The following is a 21,616-nucleotide window of genomic DNA, read 5'->3' as shown; positions in this document are numbered from 1 at the left end:
GCTAGGATTAAAGGCTTGCACCACCACCACCCAGCTTCATTCTTTCAAGTTTATTCAATATTATTTCACAACAAAATTTGTGAGGCTTAGTTTCACATCTTAAAAATCTGTGAAATATCATTTAGAATTGTAATTGTAAATAATGTATGTAATGCAATCAGCACACAATTTAATATATAAGAGGAACATGGTCAGTGTTTCTGCTCAGGCCAGCTTTGATCTGATGATACCATCAATTTATTCATCTGACTCCATACTCCTTACATTATTGTTTGTGCATGTATTATGAGGGAGCGTTGTACACATTGCAGGTTTTTGTGTGCAGTGCTGGGGTTCCGGATCCCGTACATCCAGTGAAAAACACCTGGATCATCAACATATTTTACTGTCAGCATCTTTATGTTATAGTTTTATGTGTTTGGGTGTAAAGTGTGTATAACATTAAACGTTTTAACCAGAACCTCAGATTCTAGGCAGGAGTCCTCCTACTGAGAGTGCATGAGAGTGCATGAGAGGTTTGGTGTGTGTGTGTGTGTGTGTGTGTGTGTGTGTGTGTGTGTGTGTGTGTTTAACTGGAGCTGAGGACCGAACCCAGGGCCTTGCACTTGCTAGGCAAGCGCTCTACCGCTGAGCCAAATCCCCAACCCCTTGTGTGTGTTTTAATGTGTTTGTTTATCTTTTATTTTTATGTGTGTTAATGTGCACCATGTATCTGCCGATGTCAGCTCATTTGTGAGCTGCGAGCTGCCATATAGGTACTGGGAATGGGACCTAGGTCCTCTGGAAGAGCAGCCAGTGATCTTAGCCACTAAGCCAGCTCTCCAGCCCCACAAGGGGAAGTTTTTAACTGCAGTCTATTCTTGTAGAAGCACCCTTGTTCTGTATCAAACGTTTCTTCCATATACAAAGTAGATCCAAACCCTGCAATCCAGAAAGCATTCTTCTAGACGTCTTTTCTCATTTGCATATGCCAGTGTATCCAAGCAGGGAAAACAAACTGCACAACCTCAACAATCCGGCGCCTAGACGGTAGAAGCGCAAGAGCTCGCCAATCCGGAAGGAAGATCCCATCGGCCTTAGCGCATTTTCATTGGTCCTAGGTGCACACGGCGTCGCGCAGGCGCAGTCTGCAGTGTCTGACTTCCGGGCGTTTCGTAAGGTATAAATTCGGCCGCGTCGGCGCTTTTCGGTCCTTTAAGCAGTTGCAGCCGAGCTGTGAGTTTCTCTCGGTGAGTTGCCTGGCTCTCCTTTCTCTGCTGCTGTGGGTTTGCTGACGGGGTTCGGCATAGGCTTTGAGTGGAAGAGCTGCGGGTGGGGACGCCCCGCGTGGGAGGCCGGGTTCACTCGCGGAGCGGGGCTTCCCGGCGGACACGTGCTCCTCCCAACCCCGGCCCGGCCTGACAGGGATTTTTCCGGGCAAACTCCTGGCGAGAGTGTCTCCATCCGCTCTTCCTTAATGTTATCGCTGCTGAAGAAAAGCTTTCGGCCGGGCGGTGGTGGCGCACGCCTCTAATCCCAGCACTCGGGAGGCAGAGCCAGGCGGATCTCTGTGACTTTGAGGTCAGCCTGGGCTACACAGAGGAAACCCTGTCGCAAAAAAGCCAGAAAAGCTTTCGTCCCAAGTTCACCCGCCTTGTGACTAGAGTAGTTAGCGGCTATCGGGGATAAGGTTTTAACTTAAAACAATTGCGCCTTGTTTCTAAGCTTTGTATTATTACCCTTCCCCGCCTGATGGTCGAATTTCTGCATTTTTTTTTTGTTTTGGCGTTGCTTCATTTACTCTTATTCAGAAAGAACCACGATGCATGCCGATGACTTGACAGTTTGGCGGGAAGCGTGTTGTGTTCGGTTTGCATCAAAGAAGTCCGAGGGTGGCCATGATGTCTCAGTCTCAGGCCTGTAATGCCAGCACTTGGGAATCGGGTGCTTCTCCTAGCTAGAGGGTCAGGAGAAGATAGACAGTTGAGGCCCTTTGGGCGAGACAAACTCTTTACTGTGTCTAACCAACGTGGATACCCCGGGAGGTCACTCTCCCCGGGCTCTGTCCTGGTGGCGTACGGGAGCATAGGGCTCTGCCCCGTGATGTACAGTCCCTTTCCACACCGTTGGAGATGAAGCTGGGCTTCGAGTCTGCGCCTGCATATTCCTACGACTTCTCAGAGTCCTGTGGACGATGACTGAGGAGACAAACCATGCAGGAAACAGTCTTAAATCTCGAAATCTTGTTTCTAAATTTGCTTTAGATTTTACTTACTGAAAAGAAAAATGCTTTCTTTTGCAGAACTGACCAGTGATTACAAGTAACTCTTTGTTGAGGTAAGCTTACTCTGAATACTAGTGCCTGTCCCGTGACCTTTGTTCCATTTTGGAACTAACGTATTAACTATTATCTGTACGTTATTTCTAGTGGGTGGCTTTAATTCTTGCGGTCCTCAGAGACGGGTGTGATTTGGGGGCTTGAGTATTGGTTGGGGTTGGCAAAAACATCATTTGGGTGCTAGCCAGGCCTTCCAACGTGGATACCCCGGGAGGTCACTCTCCCCGGGCTCTGTCCTGGTGGCGTACGGGAGCATAGGGCTCTGCCCGGTGATGTACAGTCCCTTTCCACAACGTTGGAGATGAAGCTGGGCTTCGAGTCTGCGCCTGCATATTCCTACGACTTCTCAGAGTCCTGTGGACGATGACTGAGGAGACAAACCATGCAGGAAACAAAAGTCTGAGGTGCTAAGGGTTTCAGTATGACATTTTTGGGAATCTAATCTTTGTGCTTATTTTTGTTCAGGAAAGAAGAGGATTTGCACAGCTACCCGCTGAAGGTCAACTTGATGCTTGACTTTGGAGTCTTGTAACTATATGTAGTTTGGCAAAGTTTTGTTTGTTTTTATGGGTTCAACTCAGTTGTCAGTACTAGGCAAGCACTTCTGCCTAGGTCTTAGTCTGGTAAATGTAGATTGTATATATTCAAGAGACCTTATTGATGTCTAGAACTTTATATTTGTGCCCTTTTGAGGTCCATGTGTTGTGTGTGAAAGTAATTGCCTAGTATGTGTGAGGCCCTGTTCCTTTCTCCAAGGGGCCATATAAACCACAAGTGGTACTTCATGTCTATATTCACTATAATACTAGAGTCAAGTAATTTCTATTCCTGTAAATGTGATATGCCTGACGAAACTAATGTTAATATTTACGTGAATTAAAGGACTAATTTCGACTATCTGTTTCCTCCTTGGTTTACTGTTTCAGTACACGGATGCAGTAGAGTGCAGATGGTTTCTAGTTGGTCATGTTCACACTGAGTGGATATCATGCACCCAAGGGTTGAGAATGAATTCCTTGCTCTGGAATACATTGCAATAGGTCTGGTCCAGTGAGTGAGCAGCGTGTTGAGGGTTCAGCTTAGCCATGACTGGCCTTGTGATGTGGTGGAGATGGTAGCTAGGTCATAATGGGAAGTCTTGATGACTTCCTGTGCTGGCTGCCCTTAATGTTGGGAAAGTCAAGACCCAGAATGATGGTGGAAAAGGAGAAGGTAGGCCTTGAAGATGCTGGGACAATGAGCTGCTGGGTGTTTGTGGAGGTGGGAACGAGATGGGAGTCTGGATCTGTGGTGCTGTAACTGCAATGCTGAGCGAGTGTTGGCATGAAGTTTGCATGAAGCTGAGGTGTGACTGGCCTTGTCTGAACTGTGGGTGTGGGGGCCAGCTCTCTACAGTTGTTTCCTCACCCCACAGTGGGAGTAAGACAATCTGGGCAGGGATAAACATAAGCCCACACCGGGTACCGGGGAAGAAGAAACCTGTATCTAGAGGCTCAGTGGAACTGTCCTTGGTTTTCCCACAATGCCTTCCGCACAGGCTTCCAGGTGTGGTGGACACGATCTATACTATGCTACTACTTCAGAGTTGTCTCCCATCTGCTTTAAACTTGCATAGTTATTCCTGCCCCTGTTCTGGTGGTTGATCCCACGGCCTAGGCAAGTACCCTTAATTTTGAAATAAATTGATAGCCTCCCACAGAACATTTAAAACTTCCATTGTAGTTAGATCTGTCTCCCTAACATTGATGCTCAGCTCATAGGTGGAGTACTATGTAACAGGTTACTGTTTATTACTTAATTGTACAGGGCTGGGAATATAGCTCAACCTAAATTCAAGGCCATCCAGGGCTACACAGTAAGAAACACAATGTCTCAAAAAAGGGGGGGTGGTGAATCTAGCCAGGAGTTCATAGTAAGACCCTGTTCTGAAAAATTCTGGGTCTGAGGGAAGATTTGGTTGCTTCTTTGAGCTGACAGCATAACTCCCATTGCTACATGCTACATGCACTCTTGAATTCCAGACCACCCTGTTTACGCAGACTGCCCTTATAAAGGAAAAATGGGGCTGGAGAAATAGTTCAGTGGTTAGAGCACATGCAGTCAGCCATGATGACCAGGTTTTTACATCCTGGGCATCAAGATCACAGGCATGTAATTTCAGGCGCGTGTATTAAAAGTATGCCCAATGTCTAGGGATTAGTTCAAAGGTAGAGAACTTGCATGTGAGAGGCCCTGGGTTCAAGTTCCAACATTGAAATAAATAGGATAGCTTAATCCTGAATAGAAGTCAGGTTCCAACTCCCACTTTGACTACTTGCTTGATCCCCCCCCCCATTTTTTCCCCTCAATATCCATTTAATTTTTTTTGTTTTTCAAGACAGGGTTTCTCTGTAGCTTTGGAGCTTGTCCTGGATCTCGCTCTGTAGACCAGGCTGGCCTCAAACTCAGAGAGATCTGCCTGGCTCTGCCTCCCAAGTGCTGAGATTTAAGGCGGGCGCCAACAATGCCCAGCCGATAAATACATTTTAAAAATAAACAAATGGGTTTGAGGTGCAGGGTCTTGGTGAATCACCCCCCATAATCCTAACCCAGAAGTCTGAAGCAGGAGGATTAGGAGTTTGTAGACAGTCTGGGTACATGAGTCTCCCAAAACAAAGATTTTTATAAGGTAAGATAAGTGATGATTATTTTTCTGTAATTACATTAAGCCATGTGAATGATTAAGATCTTGGAGAAAGACAGCAGAGAGATCAGAATTTATCATCCAAGAGAGGAGGTCATGATGGAGGCAGAGGTAAACCTGAAAAGGTAAGAGAAAATTAGGGGACTGCTCTGGGGCTGGCATGACATAATAGGGAAGTGCAGTTAGGAAATAATCTTCCAGAGATGGCTCACTTGGTACAGGTGCTTGCTGCAATGTCTGAAGACTTGACTTTGCTCTCTGGGACTCACATAGTGGAAAGAACTTACTCCTGAAAGTTGTCCTCTGACCTCCACAAGCACGCTAGTGTGAACATGCATGCACACACACATACACATAAAAATGTAAGCTGTGGTGTCAGGTGAGTGTACAAAGGTAGTTGAGGGACCCCTCCCCCAGCTCTGAGCCCCACTTTTGCTAACAGGCAATCAAGGTGCTGACCTTTTTTGCTTTCGCCTTTTTTAGGTGCTGACCTTGCTCTTAACTGGGTATGATGGTGCACACCTTTATTCCCAGCTCTAGTGAGGCAGAGGCAGGCAGTCTGGTATCCACAGTGAGAATGAGACCCTGTCTCAAACAAATGTAAAGAGAGAAATTGAAAACACCAAAAATGTCCATTTAGGATGACTTCTGGAGTCAGAATTACCGTGAAACGCAGAAAACAGATAGAAAGGCCATACGCAATCAGATATTGGAACATCACCTCATTAAGTCCTACAGGGCTGCTTGTGTGAGGATGTTGGTGAGTGAGAGGTCATTTTTACTTCAATAGTTCCCCGCCTTATGTCCTCCCAACCTTGAACCTCACACTTAGGGAAAGCTCTCAACAAAAGACTGAGCTGCATCCAGAGTGTCCCTCTCCTACTTAGTGATTGAGTGATTTTCTTTCTGAGAATCTCACTATGCACCCCCCTCCCGCCCCCCCTGAATTTACATCCTCCCGCCTCAGCCTCTGGAACTTCATATAGGCACAGGCGGTGCCACCAACCCAGGCCTCTTACTCTCCTTGGTTCTACTTTACCTAAAGTTGTTATGTAGCGGTGTTCTGCCTGCATGTCTGCCTGCAGGCCAGAAGAGGGCACCAGATCTCATTACGGATGGTTGTGAGCCACCATGTGGGTGCTGGGAATTGAACTCAGGACTTCTAGAAGAGCAGCCAGTGCTCTTACAGCTGAGCCAGACCATTTATTTTTAATTGTGTGTGTGTGTGTGTGTGTGTGTGTGTGTGTGTGTGTGTGTACACGAGCGCGCGCGCGCGTGAGTGAGTGCAGTGCGTGCAGACTGCTGCGTTCAGACTGCAGAAGAGGCGCTGGAGCTGGAGAGATGGTTCACTGGTCAAGAGCGCTAAACCCTGGACCTACACCGCAGGTCACAACCATCTGTACTCCAGTACTATAGGGCATCAGGCAAGCCTTCTTTCTGGCCTTTGCAGGCATGGTAAACACATGATACATAGACATATGTAATAAATAAGTAAATGTTACCCCTCCTAAATGCTTTTCCCATGTAGACTTAAATTAGAAAGTCATTCCTAGCTTGGCAGTGGTGGCGCACGCCTTTAACCCCAGCGGTAGGGAGGCAGAGGCAGGCGGAACTTTTTGAGTTTGCAGTCCAGTCTGGTCTACAGAGTGAGATCCAGGAAAGCCAGGGCTACACAGAGAAAACCTAGCTCAAAAGACAAAAAAAAAAAAGACTCTGTTCTTGAGCCCTACCCAGGGCTGAACCTACCCCGGTCCTGTACAGGTAATAGTTGGTTTTTTTCAGCCCTCTGCATGGGCACTTTAAGAACAAGAACTGTCAGCCTTGTTTTGCTCCGCACAGTTCTCACGCACCAGGTTTTCCCAAACAAACCAGGATTATCGAAGTCTCTCAGGTCGTCCCATTTTGAGGTCTCCCCAATAAAGCAGTCCTGTAGTGGGTACCAGCTGGGAACACCCGGTCGCACTTCCTGCGCTGGCCGCCAGGGGCCGCCCGGCTCTTTGTTTTCCTTTCCAGCCCGGGTCGCGGCCGGAGGCCCGCAGAGCGCATGCTCGGGGCAGTTCGCCGCTGGCCGCCGAGCGCCAGAGTTGCTAGCGGCCGCCCCGCACCGAGGTAGGTCGCGCTCCGGTTCGCGGGGAGCCCGGGGGACGGGAAGCCGGGAGGTACGCGGCGCCGCGTCGGGCCGAGGTCGCCACCCGCGGGGCGTCGCGCGGGGCGGGCTGCACGTGAAGCGGGCGGCGCTGGGGGCGCGCGAGCTTCGGCCCGCGTGGGCCCCGCCTCGCCCGCGCACGGGCCGCGCAGCCCCTTAAGCCGCCGCGCTCCGGGCGCGCGCCCCGCCACGCGGCGGGAGATTCAAACGGCCGGGGACGCGCGGGTGGCCGCCGGCAGGGAGGGAGCGGCAGCGTCGTCTACAGACGGTCGCCTGCCCTTCACCCCCATCAGCCCTGTGTCACCCGGTCGATTACTGCTTGGCGGTTCCGCTCCGGAGCCCGTGGGGAACAATGGTGACCACGGCAGGCCTCCATGCCCGTTGCGGAGCGCAGGGGCTCCCTAGCGAGACTTGCATGGTTCCACAGTTAGGGGCTCCTGGGATCAACAGAGTATGCCCGTGGGACTCGAGCGTTGCCGCTGCCAAGTCTTTGGTTCATCAGAAATTATGTCCTCCGACCACGTGTGCCCTGGCAGAAGTTGAGGGTGTGAACCGCCCTGGGAACTCCAAAGCGGAAGCCTTAACCGGGCGGGGATAGTTTTCCAGGTGAGGTGACCCGATAGGGTTTTGATAGACTGGTAGAGGCCGACTCTGGGTGGTGAGGTTGTATTACGTTTTCGATAACAGGGTCAGGTTAATCCAGGCATGGGGCACAGCACTTGTAACCCCTAGAAGTGTTTGGGGTCACAGACAACAGTGGTTATGTGGAGCTTCTGAGAAGGGTTGGAGTGGGCGTGGAGGACATAGAGAAAGAAGGCTGCTTCACCCAAGGGCACCCTAGTGGAGCTTGGGAAGATGAGTTAGAAGTGAATCACCAGGTTCGGGTTGCAGAGACCACTAAGAACAGGAGTCTGGTCTTTAACTATAAAATGAAGGTAATGTGTTCCAAAGCCAGTGGCTCTAACATCTGCTAGAAGCTATGGCTCCTCTCTCGGGAAAAGATGAACAGATAGTCCCAGGCAGTACCACATACTCACTGGACCTGGGTGAGGAACTTCCTGGTGTGAAGTGTGCTCCGCAGGTCCTAGCAGCAACAGGAGCAGCCTGCATCGGCATGCCTTCTCTCCCGGTAGCCTGTACCCCGAAGACATTCTTCAGCTCCTGGGTCTAGCCCCTAATCTGAGTGTAGGCGTGGGAAGGAACTGCTGCCGGGGTTGCTGGATACTCCAGAAATGGGATTGTGGTGAGGTCACAGGAGAACCCCCTGCTCCTGGTAGATTGTCTACCCATTTGACCTAGCAGGTGAGGAGACAAGCAGCTCCAGCTCTGATGGGGGTTGTCCCCTGGGGCTTCACCTCAGCCATGAGGACAGGTCTGAGCTCTTAGAGGGTTCTACACTGTAGGTGCTTATTAATGGAAAGTGACTCCTTTCTGGTTTTTACTTCTGAGTCTTGCTCACTCTTCCAGTTTTTAAACTCCTTGAAGATGGATCCTGGGGCGTGGAAGTGGGAATGCAAATGTGGTGACAGGAGACAGGTCTTCTTGGTTTTGTTTATGTGCATGAGTGATTTGCGTGTATGTGTGTGTGTGTGTGTGTGTGTGTGTGTGTGTACATGTGTGTACGTACACCACAAGCATGCTGTGGCCCAAAGAGGCCAGAAGAGGGTATTGGATCCCCTCAGACTACAGTTACTGTGGTTGTGAGCAGCTGGGAACCAAACCTGGGTCCTCTAGAAGAGCAGCCAGTGCTGAGACACCTCTCTAGGCCTGGTTATTTGTTGGAACCGGTGTGTATAGACCAGGCTGGCTTGAACTTGTGGACATCAGAAATCCTGCCTCTGCCCAGCACAGCCAACTCACCCACGTTGTAGAAGTTGCTGCCCTTCCCCTTCGATGCTTCTGGGTTTGCGCACACTGCCAAGTGCCCATTGAGAATGGGGGTACCTCAGGACCTCTCCCTGCAGCAGTGGACTCAAGACCTCTTAGATAGCGCACCAGCCCACCCAGGCAGGCCCAGCTGCCCTCCCCTCCCACCCTTGGCTCTGCCTTCCCCTCCTTGAGTTTGGCCAAACTTATCAGGGATCCTGAGACACTTGCTCAGGCCGTCTTAAATTCCTACCAGGTCATAGTGTGCCTTTAGCTGACATTTTTGGGTGGTGATGGTGAGACAGGGTCTTGCTATGTTGATCTTGTCAGCTTCCCAGGTTCTGGGATTATAGGTTTGTACTGCCACAAACAGCACAGTTTTTTTCTCCCTTTGAGAACGAAAAAGTCAAGGCTAGGTGGTGGCACACGCCTTTAATCCCAGCACTCAGAAGGCAGAGGCAGGTGGATCTCTGAGTTTGAGGCCAGGCTGCTCTACAGAGTGAATTATAGAACGGCCAGGGCTACACAGAGAAACCCTGTCTCAAAATTTTACAAAAAAAAAAAAATGTGCCTGGGTCCTTTTTCCGTCTCCCCTTTGCTGTATGAACATGGGCGAGTAAGTTTACGGTTGTAAGTATCAGTTTCCTCCACCATGGTAGAGGGGTGACAATGTCTTCAGCTTTTCTGAGTTGGGTTGAGTGTGTTGTGTGTGGTGTGCACATGTTCATGTGAATGGACATGAGGATGCATGTGCTCATGGGGCACAGGTTTGACACAGGCTTTCTAACTTGATTGTGTCCTTACTTTTGGAGACAGGGCATGTCACTGAACCCAGAGTTCATCCATCAGGGTCCCCGGGCTAGCCAGTGAGCTTCAGGGATCTGTATACCCACCCCACCCTGACTTCCCTGCACTAGGATTGTAGGAGTGTGCTGCGCCTAGCGTTCCGAGGGTGTTGGGCTCTGAACTCAGGCTCATATGCCTGCCCAGCATTCGCTTTACTGACTGCGTCTTCGAAGCCTCTTGGTTTGTGTTTTGAGGCAGGGTCTCATGTAGCCTTGGCTGTCTTCACCCTGGCTATGTGGCTGAGGATGGCTTTTACCTCACAAATGCTAGCGTTACAGGCATTTGCCACCATGCCTGGCTTCAGCTTGTTTTGAAAAGTAGAACTTTTTTGTGCAGGAAGATTCACGAGTCATTTTCTGGTGTCTTTGCGGGGAATGATGGGTTGGGCAGGAAGAGAGGAGCAAGAGTGACCTTTTTTTTTTTTTTTTTTTTTTTTTTTTTGGTTTTTTGAGACAGGGTTTCTCTGTGTAGCTTTGCGTCTTTCCTGGAACTCACTTGGTAGCCCGGGCTGGCCTCGAACTCAGAGATCTGCCTGGCTCTGCCTCCCGAGTGCTGGGATTAAAGGCATGCGCCACCACCGCCTGGTGAACAAGGGTGACTTTTGTCACGCTCTTACTTTCTTGCTAGGATGGCAGCTCCGTGAGTGCAGGAAGCGGGTCAGCCACCTCTGGCTTTGCGTCTTGGCTCAACTCCAAAGAGCAGTCATTTGCAGTGTGAGGAGAGGGGGTCTCAAAGAGGCAAATAGGAAGGGAGGCGATCCCCTTGCTGGGGCAATGGAAATTGTGCAGAGTTCAGAATGGCCACCTCATGACAAGCCTGGGCCAGCACAACCCACACAGGCTCTGCAGGATCCTGGGCCTGTTTAGCATGTCTTCTGGTCTCCCTCTGAGTCAGTCTAGCCTTGTGTCCATCCCTTCTGAGTGGACCCCTGGGAAGCCTGAGGCTTTTGGACCTTACTTACAGGAAGAGGCATGGGGTGGGGGTGGGGTGGTCCTGACCAGATCCCCAGCAGACAGTGAGAAGGGCCTGGGCCTTTCACTTCCGCTTGTTGCCTGGAGCAGAGTTTTTGTTTTCCTGTCAGGTGAAGGACCGTGAGCTTGCTTAGATTCCAGTAGGTTTGTGTCTCAGTGTTACCTGGGGAAGACCCTAAACACCACCCCAGCATCCCACCAGTGAGTAAGCATTTACTCTGGGACCATTTTTATTTACTTGTTATTTTTATTTATTTATTACTGGGTTTCTGTTTGTTCCTTTTTAAAAGCTGAGTCTCTCTAGATAACACTGCCTGTCCTTGGAGCTCACTATGTAGATAGACCAGGGTGACTAGTCTGCCTGCCTCTGCCTCCTGAGTGCTGGGATTAAAGACCCACCACTCCCAGCTTGCTTGCTTGCTTTGGTTGGTTGGTTGGTTGGTGGTTGGTTTTTCAAGACAAGGTTTCTCGGTGTAGCTTTGGTGCCTGTCCTGGAACTCGCTTTGTAGACCAGGCTGGCCTTGAACTCACAGAGATCCACCTGGCTCTGCCTCCCGAGTGCTGGGATTAATGCCAATGTGCGACCACTGCCCAGTCCAGCTTTACTTTTATCTCTTTATTTATTTTGGTTTTCGAGAAAGGATTTCTCTGTGTCTGGCTGTCCTAGAACTCACTATGTAGACCACACTGGCCTCGAACTCAGACCCGCTTGCCTCTGCCCCCTGAGTGCTAGAACTAAAGGTGTGTTCACCCAGCCCAGCTTCTTTTAATTGAAACTTGTTATTTTCCTGTTATGGAGTGAAACCCAGAACCTCAGAAACACTAAAGGAGCACTCTGCCAATGAGCCACACCCCAGCAGTGTGCAATCAGTTCATCTAGCCCTCCATGTCAGCCACTCGTGGAAGCACATGCCTGTAAATTCAGCTCAGGTGTAGGTCGGAAGGGGAGGAGCTCAAGGCTGTCCTAAGCTGCACTGGACCCTGTCTCAAAATAATAATAGTTAATAATAAGCTAAAGGGGATGGTAGCAGGAGCTTTCAGACTGCTTGGTTTGGGTTTGGGGTGTGGATTTTGTGTTACATGGTTTGTGTTTTGCTTTGTTTGGAGATGAGGTCTCCCTGGGTAGCCCTAGCTAGCTTGGAATTTATTGTGTAGACCGGAGATCTGCCGGCCCCTGCCTCCTGAGTGCTGGGGTTACCAGTGTGTACCACTTGTTTTTGATGTTTGTGTGTGTGTGTGTGTGTGTGTGTGTGTGTGTGTGTGACTGGCTGGCCTGGAATTTGGGATCTACAGTGCTGGGGTCAGGAGTAGGCACCATACCTGGCTTCTGTCTGCTCTTCTTTATCACAAGGAACATCTTTCCATTCAATAGATTTGTCTCTAAAAAATGTCATTTTTGATGGCTTCATACCATTCCATCATGTACAGTCTACCTGTGTGACCAGTCTGCCGCTCCTGACTCCACATGCCTAGTGAGAGAGCACAGGTGTGGGCCACCAGGCACGGTTAATGCAGTGCTGGGATTTGAACCAGGATCGGACTTGAAGCTTAGGCAGAGTCTCACCAGGCTGAGGTATATCCCCAGTCTTTAGTCCACTGCTATTAATCGAGTGGTTGCTTGCTTTCCCCCTCCAGTGTTAACAGCACTAGAGAATATTTGTGTGCTTGGTCATTACATACACAGTTATCACACAGTTCTGGGGTATGTGCTGAGAGGTGTTAACTGCTGGGTGACTCTCTTACTTTTTAGGGGTTTTTGTTTTGTTTTGATTTTTCGAGACAGAGCTTCTCTGTGAAACAGTCCTGGCTGTCCTAGAACTCACTCTATAGATCAGGCTGGCCTCAAACTCACAGAGATCCACCTGCCTCTGCCTCCCAAGTACCGGGATTAAAGGCGTGGCACTGTCTGGCACTTTTTAGGGTTTTTAATAAATACTGCACAGGAAGTTGTTTGTGATTCTGACATGTAGTATTTGGCTGGGTTTTTCAGGACAGGAAGATGCCACCCAAGCGCATAGCTAAGAGAAGGTCACCCCCTGAAGATGCCATCCCCAAAAGCAAGAAGGTGAAAGGTAAGCTGGCCTTGATCCCTTCCTGGTTCTGAGTGGTCTCAGAACCCACAGTGAGCTCTCTGGGCCCATGCTCCTTCCTCCCTGGCTTGCAGCTCTGAGGGGCTTAGATATCTGTCTGGGACCCCTGCTCAGCGGAGGTTCTCTTGCATCTCACCTAGTCCAACCCTGCAGCAGTCAGAGGAGAGGCCTAGGCTCAGGTGATCAGAGAGCACTCTGAGCAGTGCTGTCAGAAAAAGGAAAACCCCGAGATGCTAGGACTTGGCCTCAGGCAAATACATTATGATTTGGTCTGTCTAAAGTACTTTGACTCCTCCCGCTGATAATGGGAAAAGTCCTTGGCTTAGGTCCATTTGCTCCGACCGGGCAGCTTGAAAGCCTGAGGCTCTTGGACCTCCTGGGCTTCAGAGGCTGGTTCAGGTCCTAGCTCTCCCACTTTGTCGTGTGTAACCACAGGCATGCCACTTAATCTGGCTGAGGTTGAGTTTCCCATCAACCTGAGTTGTTGGGGGTTAGATGAGATAATGTCCCAGCTTCATTTGAGGGACCTGTCCTGTAATTTCTCTCTCTCCTACAACCCCAGAGTGTGGCGAAGACGAGAGAACTTGACCCCTAGCATGGGAGGGGAGAGTGTAGCCGCATGCTCAGACAGTGTCTGTCTTTTGCAGACGCTCGTAACCGCGGTCCTGCCGCCCGCTCCTGCCAAGGTGCCTGTGGGCCAAACCCAACTGACCAGAAAACCCAACCAGATGGCTCCCTGCCTGGTGCAGCCTCTGTGCAGCTGCAGTGGCCCTGGCAGCTGAGGCCACACCCCTGGGGAAGGGACTGGATGCCATTGACTGGAGGGCTGTGGCAGGTTTCCATTGGCTGCCACAAGGCTGTGCACTCCCTACTGGTTGGCCCACACCTCTCTGCAAATGCATCTGTGGGTTCTTACTGTACCTTCCTGTTCCTCTGAAGCTGTCAGTATGCTGCCCATGCTGGCCAGAGGGGTGGGGTGGTCTGTTTTCCTCCTGTATCACGGTCTGGGGGTGGAGGGTCATTCAGATGGAGGCCGTAAATGCTCTAACCCAGGAAGTCTCCCCGAGTCCAGTGCAAACACTGCTAATTAGCTCTGTGAGCCTGGGCAGGTGTTTGACCCTGTGAGAGACTCTGTTCCGTGTCCTGTAAAACAGTGTCTTCTATTTTTGATGTTTGTTTGGGATAGAATAGCCCTGGCTATCCTGGAACTCACTGTGTTACCCAGGCTGGCCTTGAACTCCCAGAGATCTGCTTGCCTCTGCCTCCAAGGGATGGGATTAAAGGCTTATACCACCAGGCCTGGCAACGGGGTCTTCTAAATTTGAGAGGTCTGCAGAGCCAGCTAGTGTTGGTAGAGTAAGCAGTCAGTAACAGGTTGGCACTGTGGATCCACATCTGTGACATGGGCTCATGGGAAACTATCTTGTGCCCTCCCTGCCCTCATGCCCTGCCCACCGACATCCATCTCACTGTGTAGTGTCTCCTGTTTGTCTTTCCACCTCATGTCAATAACGTGCTTGGGTTTCAGTCCTCACGGAACCCCCTGAGACAGATACCCTTGTCATCCTCTCTTCACAGATGAGGACACGTAGGCCCACAGAGGTCTTATCTATAGCCTGTTGGCAGAGCAAGGGCTTGAACCTCAGGTCATCACGATCCCAGAGCCCATGCCATGCCCTCTGCTGCCCTCCTCCTGCACACTCAGGGGCTGTCTCTCCACCCTTCAGTCTCACACAGGTCCCACAACACAGAGCCAGGTTTGGTGCTGACCCTGGGCCAGGGCGACGTGGGCCAGCTGGGGCTGGGCGAGAGTGTGCTGGAGAGGAAGAAGCCAGCCTTGGTGCCCCTTCTACAAGATGTTGTGCAGGCTGAGGCCGGGGGCATGCATACCGTGTGTCTGAGCCGAAGTGGCCAGGTAGGTCACAGGGTTGGGATAGGTTGGATGGGGCCTGGGTGCAAAGGTGTGTGACAAGGAGTGGCCTGAGTGAGTAGGTCACGGAACCAGACTCCATGCTAACGGGACACCCTGGGCCCAGGTCTACTCCTTCGGCTGCAATGATGAGGGTGCCCTGGGCAGGGACACGTCGGTCGAGGGCTCAGAGATGGTCCCTGGGAAAGTGGAGCTGCAAGAGAAGGTGGTCCAGGTGTCGGCGGGGGACAGCCACACGGCAGCCCTTACCGAAGACGGCCGTGTCTTCCTCTGGGGCTCTTTCCGGGTAAGACGGTCTGGAAGGTTGTGCTGGGGCTGGCCCGCCAAAGTAACTCAGGATACCCAAATGATCCACTTTCCTGTCCCCATTATGCTTGCTTTCTGGTGGGAATGGAAGGTAAGGGCCACATATGTAGGTGGGGCCCAGATTTGAATCCTTGGTATCTTCTCTGGGACTAGCCACACCACTGGCTGCTTGCTTGAATGTGATGAAGTATTTGTCTTTGAGAAGGGGTAGGTCAGGGATGTCTATGAGCTGCAGCTGACCTTGGAAGCTGTTGGGTCTTTTCATCCCTTTCTCATTCTCAACCCTGTTCTAGAGGCTTTGAGAGAAAGATTTGTGGGGATGGAGAGTATCACTTGGTTGTTCTAAGGCAGGGGAGTGTAGTCTTTGTTTTTTTGTGGGTTCTATTTCCTAAGACAAGCGAGGTCTCATGTATCTCAGGTTAGCCCCATACTGACTACACAGCTGAGGATGACTTTGAACTTCTGATCCTCCTGCTCCCATCTCCTGGGTTCTGGAATTAGGGGGATCAAGCCCAGGACTTTGTGTATGCTAGGCTAGCCCAGTGTCAAGGGAGCTACAATCCAGCACAGGAAATGTAGTTTCAGTATTGTGGCTGGAAAGATACCTCGGGGGTAAGACTATGTCCTTCTCTTGCGAGGACTTGGGTTCAATTTGCAATACCCACATAGCAACTCTTAGCTGTCTATAACTCAGGTTCCAGGAGATCCAGTGCCTTCTCGCTCTTTTGGGCACCAGGTACACATGGTGCATAGACATGCTTGCAAAACACCCGTACACATTAAAAGTAAATTTATTAAGGCTATTGTAAAAACAATTATTCAATTATTTATTTTTTGTTGTTTTGTTTTTCAAGACAGGGTTTCCTCTATATAGCTTTGCGCCTTTCCTGGAACTAACTCTGTAGCCCAGGCTGGCCTAGAACTCAGAGATCCACCTGCCTCCCAAGTGCTGGGACTAAAGGCGTGCGCCACCACTGCCCAACTTATTTACTTATTTTTTGAGGCAGCATCTCTATGTAGTTCTGGCTGTCCTAGAGCTTGCTTTGTAGACCAGGCTGGCCTTGAACTCATAGAGATCCTCCTGCCTCTAGGATTAAAACTGTACACTATCATGCCAGGCTCTCATTTATTTATTTTTTTGAGACAGGGTCTTGATGTGTATCCCTGACTGGTTTGGAGCTCACTATGTAAACGAGACTGACCTCAAACTCAGAGATCTTATTTTACATAGGGTAGTGCTAGGATTAAAGGAGTTTGCTAGCATGCCCTGTACTATTGTAACTTTTTTTTTTCCTTTTTCTTTGAGACAGGATTTCTCTGTGTAGTCCTGGCTGTCCTGGATCTCGATCTGTAGACCAGGCTGGCCTCGACCTTACAGAGATCCGCCTGCCTCTGCCTCCCAGAGCGCTGGGATTAAAGGTGTGCGCCACCGCCACCTGGCTTGTTGTAAACATTTTCCTGGAGCACTTTTCAACACAGAAATGCTCAGAATAATGTATTGCACCTCTGTCTTCTTGCCATGCCGCTTCAGCAGTGAATTGACTTTGAGCCAGATTTGTTTACCTCCACTCCCGTCTTTACCCTGGCTTACTGTATTTGACAAAGTTCCCAGACTCTGGATGTTGTCCTTCTTCAGTGTATCCCTGTGTGGCCAGGGCCCTGCCTGTCGCACTGTCTATTTCTGCTACCACCCACTGCCCTTCACCAGGCAACTGTCATGGTCCCAGCAAGCTGGCCTTGGCTGTTACAGAGCAGCAGGACTGACCGCTTAAGTGTCTGCCTCTCCTTTCTAGGACAATAATGGTGTGATCGGGTTGTTGGAGCCCATGAAGAAAAGCATGGTGCCCGTTCAAGTGCAGCTGGACATGCCTGTGGTAAAGGTGGCCTCAGGTGAGTGTTAGGCACACCTGTGGACAGGAACTGTGACAGTTCAGCCTTGGGTCTTCCACATAAGCTCTTCATCTCCTGCCTTCCTCTCATCTTCAGGGAACGACCACTTGGTGATGCTGACGACTGATGGAGACCTCTACACCTTGGGCTGTGGGGAGCAGGGTCAGCTGGGCCGTGTGCCTGAATTATTCGCCAACCGTGGTGGCCGTCAGGGCCTTGGTAAGTGGCTTTGGTACCTCCAGTGGGACGATTTCGTCAGCTATTCCCTGGCCAAAGTAAATGGCAGGAGGGATTTGTTGAGGTATAGATCCAAAGCACTTGCAGTGTTCATTAGGAACTCAGACTGGCCAGTGATGGCTTATGCCTTTAATCCTAGCACTTGAGAGGCAGAGGTAGACAGACCTCTGAGTTCGAGGCCAGCCTGGACTACAGAGCAAGTTCCAGGAGAGCCAGGGCTACACAGAAACCCTAACTCGGAAAACAGACAAACAAAAACCCCTCAGGCTTTAAGCTGGCATGGTGGCAGATACCTTCAATCCTAGCACTCAGGAAGTAGAGGAGTATGAGTCTCTGAGTTTTAGGCCAGCCTGGTATACCTAGTTCTAGGCCAGCCAATAAATAATGGGACCCTCTCAAAAAAGGGGGGTGGGGACCCTCAACTGTGGAGGCTGACTCCTCCTCTCTAACCTCCCCCTCCACCCTTTTGGTTACTGTGAAGAGAGAAATGACTTAATCAGAAAATACCTGGCACTTAAGTTCCACTCAAGCTTGTCTTCTCTTGGCTGTTAAAAATATGGGCCGTGTTCAAATGCCACTGGCCTGAGTTACCTCTTCTGTAACAAGGATGGCTCTGCCTAGCCTCCTTCAGGGACTTCTGTGGAAGAGAAAAGGCCCTGTGTCTGTCACTGACCCTGGCTGCTTCCTTCCTACAGAGCGACTCCTGGTCCCCAAGTGTGTGCTGCTGAAATCCAGGGGAAGTCGGGGCCGTGTGCGGTTCCAGGATGCCTTCTGTGGGGCCTATTTCACTTTTGCCATCTCCCGTGAGGGCCATGTATATGGCTTTGGCCTCTCCAACTATCACCAGCTTGGTGAGTACTAATCCTAGCATCATGTTTGACGTGATGGCCTTGATTCCGATCAAGATTTCAATCTTTGTTTTTGCTTTGTGTGGTACCTGACCCCTCAGAGCTATGGTGTAAGGTCGCTTTTCTGGGGATGGGTGGGGCTGGCAGTGAGCATGGAAGCTTCTGGAACACCTTACTCTTGACAACAGGAACTCCAGGCACTGGATCTTGCTTCATTCCTCAGAACTTGACATCCTTCAAGAATTCCACCAAGTCCTGGGTGGGCTTCTCTGGTGGCCAGCACCATACAATCTGCATGGATTCAGAAGGTAGGACACCCAAGTCTTCTACATAGGAGACAGTAGTCCTTGATGCAGCCAGGTCCCTAGGATTATAGTTTGGGCCAGACATAGATTGCATTGGTAAGGTTGTCCTGGATGCCCTGAATGCCCTGGGCGGTTGTATAGAGCGTCTTCTAGCTCCCACCCCCAGGCTCTGAGAGCACCACCTGAGAGCAGAGCTGACCCTCAAGGACATGGGGATTCACTTGGTGTACAGTCTGTTTCACTTAAACTCTGCCCCTGCTGATACTCACCTCTCCTTATCCCACAGGAAAAGCATACAGCCTGGGCAGGGCTGAGTATGGGCGGCTGGGCCTTGGAGAGGGTGCTGAGGAGAAGAGCATACCCACCCTCATTTCCCGGCTGCCCGTCGTCTCCTCAGTGGCCTGTGGGGCCTCTGTGGGGTATGCTGTGTCCAAGGATGGTGAGTGCGGCTCTTGGACCTGGTGGGGTTGGTGTATGACTCCTAGCACATTCTTGAGGTTGCATTGGAGATGACATTGTTTTGCCATTGGCTCTCAGAAGCCCTGGGTGTTTTCGCTGTTCTTTTGCTTTGGTTTTGAGACGGGGTCTCACCTCTGCCTTCTGAGTGTTGAATCACAAACATGTGCCATCGTGCTGGGCTCCCAAATAATGACACAGAGACTTCTTATTAATTATGAAAGCTTGGCCTATAGATTCTTCCTCCTCTTCCTTTCTCTCCTCAGAAATCCCGCCTATACCTCCTGCTTAGCTATTGGCCATTCAGCTTTTTATTACACTAATCACAGCAATACACCTTCATACACAGTGTGCATATATCCTACAGCACAAGAATACTTTTTTTTGTTTATGTTGTATTGTCTGCATGTATGTGTATGTACTGTGTATGTGCTTGGTGCCTGCAGAGGCCAGGAGAGGGCATAAGATCCCCTGGGACTGAAGTTACTGTCGGTTGTGAGCTGCCCTGTGGGTCCTGGCTAGTCCAGCAGAAGAGGATGTGGACACATAGCAGCCAGAGCCTGAGAAAGAGGTGCACAGCCAGGGGTCCTGCAGAACTGAGGCTGGAGAGGTGTTTGTGCTTACCTGGGAGGATGTCCTCACAACGTGGGGTCTACACTGCAGCGTGGAAACTGTTTCCTTTGTGAAAACAGAGACAGACCAGGTGTTGTGGCACACACTTTTAGTTCCAGTACCTCAGGAGGCAGAGGCAAGCACATCTCTGAGAGTTTGAGGCCAGCCGGGGCTACATAGTGAGACCTTTTTAAAAAAAAAAAAAAAAAAAAAAATTTAAAAAGACCATCCTAAATAGTCTGAAAGGTGGCTGGTTCCAAGAACAAGGATTTAGGATGTAGCCCCTCCCCACCCCCAAATGCTATGTGTTGTACCCTGGAGTAGGAAGAATGCAATGGAGAACACAATCTCCGCTCTTCCAAACTCCCTTGAACTCCTGAGCTGGGACCTTGCCAGACTGCTATTGGTCAAGGCCAAAATTGACCCCCATGTCCCAGGTGTCTCCTGCTATGGCAAGGCAGGCCTGAGGACTCCCAAGACAGCTACCTCTTTTCCTGTTCCTTCTAGGTCGTGTCTTTGCCTGGGGCATGGGCACCAACTACCAGCTGGGCACAGGGCAGGATGAAGATGCCTGGAGCCCTGTGGAAATGACTGGCAAACAGCTGGAGAACCGAGTGGTCTTAACTGTGTCCAGCGGGGGCCAGCACACAGTCTTATTAGTCAAGGACAAGGAACAGAGCTGATGAAGTCTTTGTGGGCCTGGCTTCTGGCCCCCAACCAGCTTTCTAGAACAGAAGAACAGCCAACTACAGATTCCAGAAGGCCCTTCCCCACCCCGAGCAGCTATCATCTCCTTTCCCATCACCACAGCAGAATCCTTTCCTTCTGTTTCGTCCTCTTTTCTGGTCATCCTGGGACTTGCAGGATGAGGGGGGATGGGAAGGCGTCTTGGAAGGAGCTTTGCTTTCCTTAGACTCAGTCCTTAGACCTTTCCCTTGACTGCCCTGCCTCCTGCGGTCCGAGCAGGCTCTGGCTCTTGCCTACAAAACCCAAAACTTCCTGCCCTGGGGTTTTGGTACCTACACTCTGAAAAGTTGGGAACTCCATCAAGCCACCCTTGCTGTGTGCCACTTTTTCTGTTCCTAACATTAGTTTACAAGGAGACAAAGCGTGTAGTCATCAGATCCAGTTGTCGTGGACCCATGCCTGGGGAGAGCTGGACAAAGGCTTTACAAGGCTGTGGGTGACCCTAAGCCAAATGTTTGGCTCTAAACAGGTGTCCATGGAGGAAAACAGTGACCCACTGGAAAAAAATCCAACTAGCTCTCCCATAAGCACAAAGCACCCCATTGTCTCCTGGGCATCACCTGTGCATTCCCCATCTGGTCAGCCTTTCTGCCCCTGAGGACTGGGAAGCCATGCTGGGCTCTGCTGGGCAGTCAAGGCAGGGTATTGGGCAAGGGAGGGTGGAGGAAGGGCTTGGAGGGGCAGAGGCTGGTCCTAAAAGAAGGAAGTAACAGTGGCTGAGAAAATAGTTTTAATTATAAAATATTTTGGAAGGGAGAGTGAAATCTTTTAACACTTTGAATAAATTTAGAGTTTTATAAAAATGGGCTTTGTTTTATGCAGTTCTCTGGAGTTGTGTTGTTGATTTTAAAGGAGCGCCTGCCATGTGCCACACCTGCCGTGTGCCAGGCATTAAGAGGGCAGGGTAAACATGCCTGGGAGCCTGTGGTCAGGGCTGTGACCCACACGGCTGCTCCAAACTCTGGAAAAGACGAGAGGTGCTTGGGTAGTTGTGCACTAGGAACCACTGCAGTTTCTTCATGGTCATGATGCACAAGAGATAGAGTAGATTCTTTTTTTTAGTGGGCTCTCAGTGTAGCTCAGGCTGACCTACTGAACCTCCTGTCTTAACCTCCTGAGTGCTGAGATTACAGGCCTGGCTTTGGGATGGAATTTTTAAATCTCAAACAAAGGTTTTTTGTTTAAATTTTGGCAAGATCTTACTATGTGTCCCTGGCTGGTCTGGAACTCACTATGTAAAAACAGGCTAGCCTTAAACTCACAAAGATCTGTCTGCCTCTGCTTCCAGTGTTTTTGGATCAAAGTCCCACAACCACCACACCTGACCCAAATTCCTTCTGTGTAACAGCTCTGGCTGTCCTGAAAC

The 21,616-nt window shown here is 50.3% G+C and overlaps 1 protein-coding gene and 2 non-coding genes across 11 annotated transcripts; all 3 read left to right on the top strand.

The window, feature by feature from the left end:
* Positions 1 to 1,105: 1,105 nt before the first annotated feature.
* Rcc1 (regulator of chromosome condensation 1) lies at positions 1,106 to 21,056 on the top strand. 9 transcript variants are annotated; one of them, XR_005090922.1, is made up of 15 exons: positions 1,106 to 1,229; positions 2,282 to 2,316; positions 2,783 to 3,529; positions 5,026 to 5,125; positions 12,820 to 12,901; positions 13,567 to 13,605; positions 14,647 to 14,834; positions 14,956 to 15,135; positions 16,949 to 17,045; positions 17,142 to 17,264; positions 17,978 to 18,133; positions 18,319 to 18,438; positions 18,722 to 18,874; positions 19,338 to 19,462; positions 20,011 to 20,097. XR_005090922.1 is itself a non-coding variant. In XM_037203015.1 (14 exons), exons 5-14 carry the CDS (start codon positions 12,829 to 12,831, stop codon positions 20,184 to 20,186), a joined length of 1,305 nt encoding a protein of 434 aa, XP_037058910.1. In that variant the 5' UTR covers positions 1,106 to 1,229; positions 2,282 to 2,316; positions 2,783 to 3,529; positions 5,026 to 5,125; positions 12,820 to 12,828; the 3' UTR covers positions 20,187 to 21,056. The 9 variants fall into 9 exon arrangements, 8 of the variants coding, with proteins under 8 accessions (XP_037058910.1, XP_037058912.1, XP_028743977.1 ...); XM_037203015.1 differs by lacking the exon at positions 19,338 to 19,462 and having other exon boundaries at positions 20,011 to 21,056; XM_037203016.1 differs by lacking the exon at positions 19,338 to 19,462 and having other exon boundaries at positions 1,147 to 1,229; positions 1,791 to 2,316; positions 20,011 to 21,056.
* LOC114706014 lies at positions 2,004 to 2,207 on the top strand. The gene has a single exon (XR_003736461.1). It is a non-coding gene; the product is annotated as a small nucleolar RNA SNORA73 family (small nucleolar RNA).
* LOC114706029 lies at positions 2,511 to 2,714 on the top strand. Its single transcript, XR_003736472.1, has one exon. It is a non-coding gene; the product is annotated as a small nucleolar RNA SNORA73 family (small nucleolar RNA).
* Positions 21,057 to 21,616: the final 560 nt, after the last annotated feature.

Source organism: Peromyscus leucopus, chromosome 2, assembly GCF_004664715.2.
Source record: "Peromyscus leucopus breed LL Stock chromosome 2, UCI_PerLeu_2.1, whole genome shotgun sequence".
In the NCBI taxonomy this organism is placed as follows: Eukaryota; Metazoa; Chordata; class Mammalia; order Rodentia; family Cricetidae; genus Peromyscus; species Peromyscus leucopus.
This window is presented reverse-complemented; position numbering and strand designations above follow the sequence as displayed.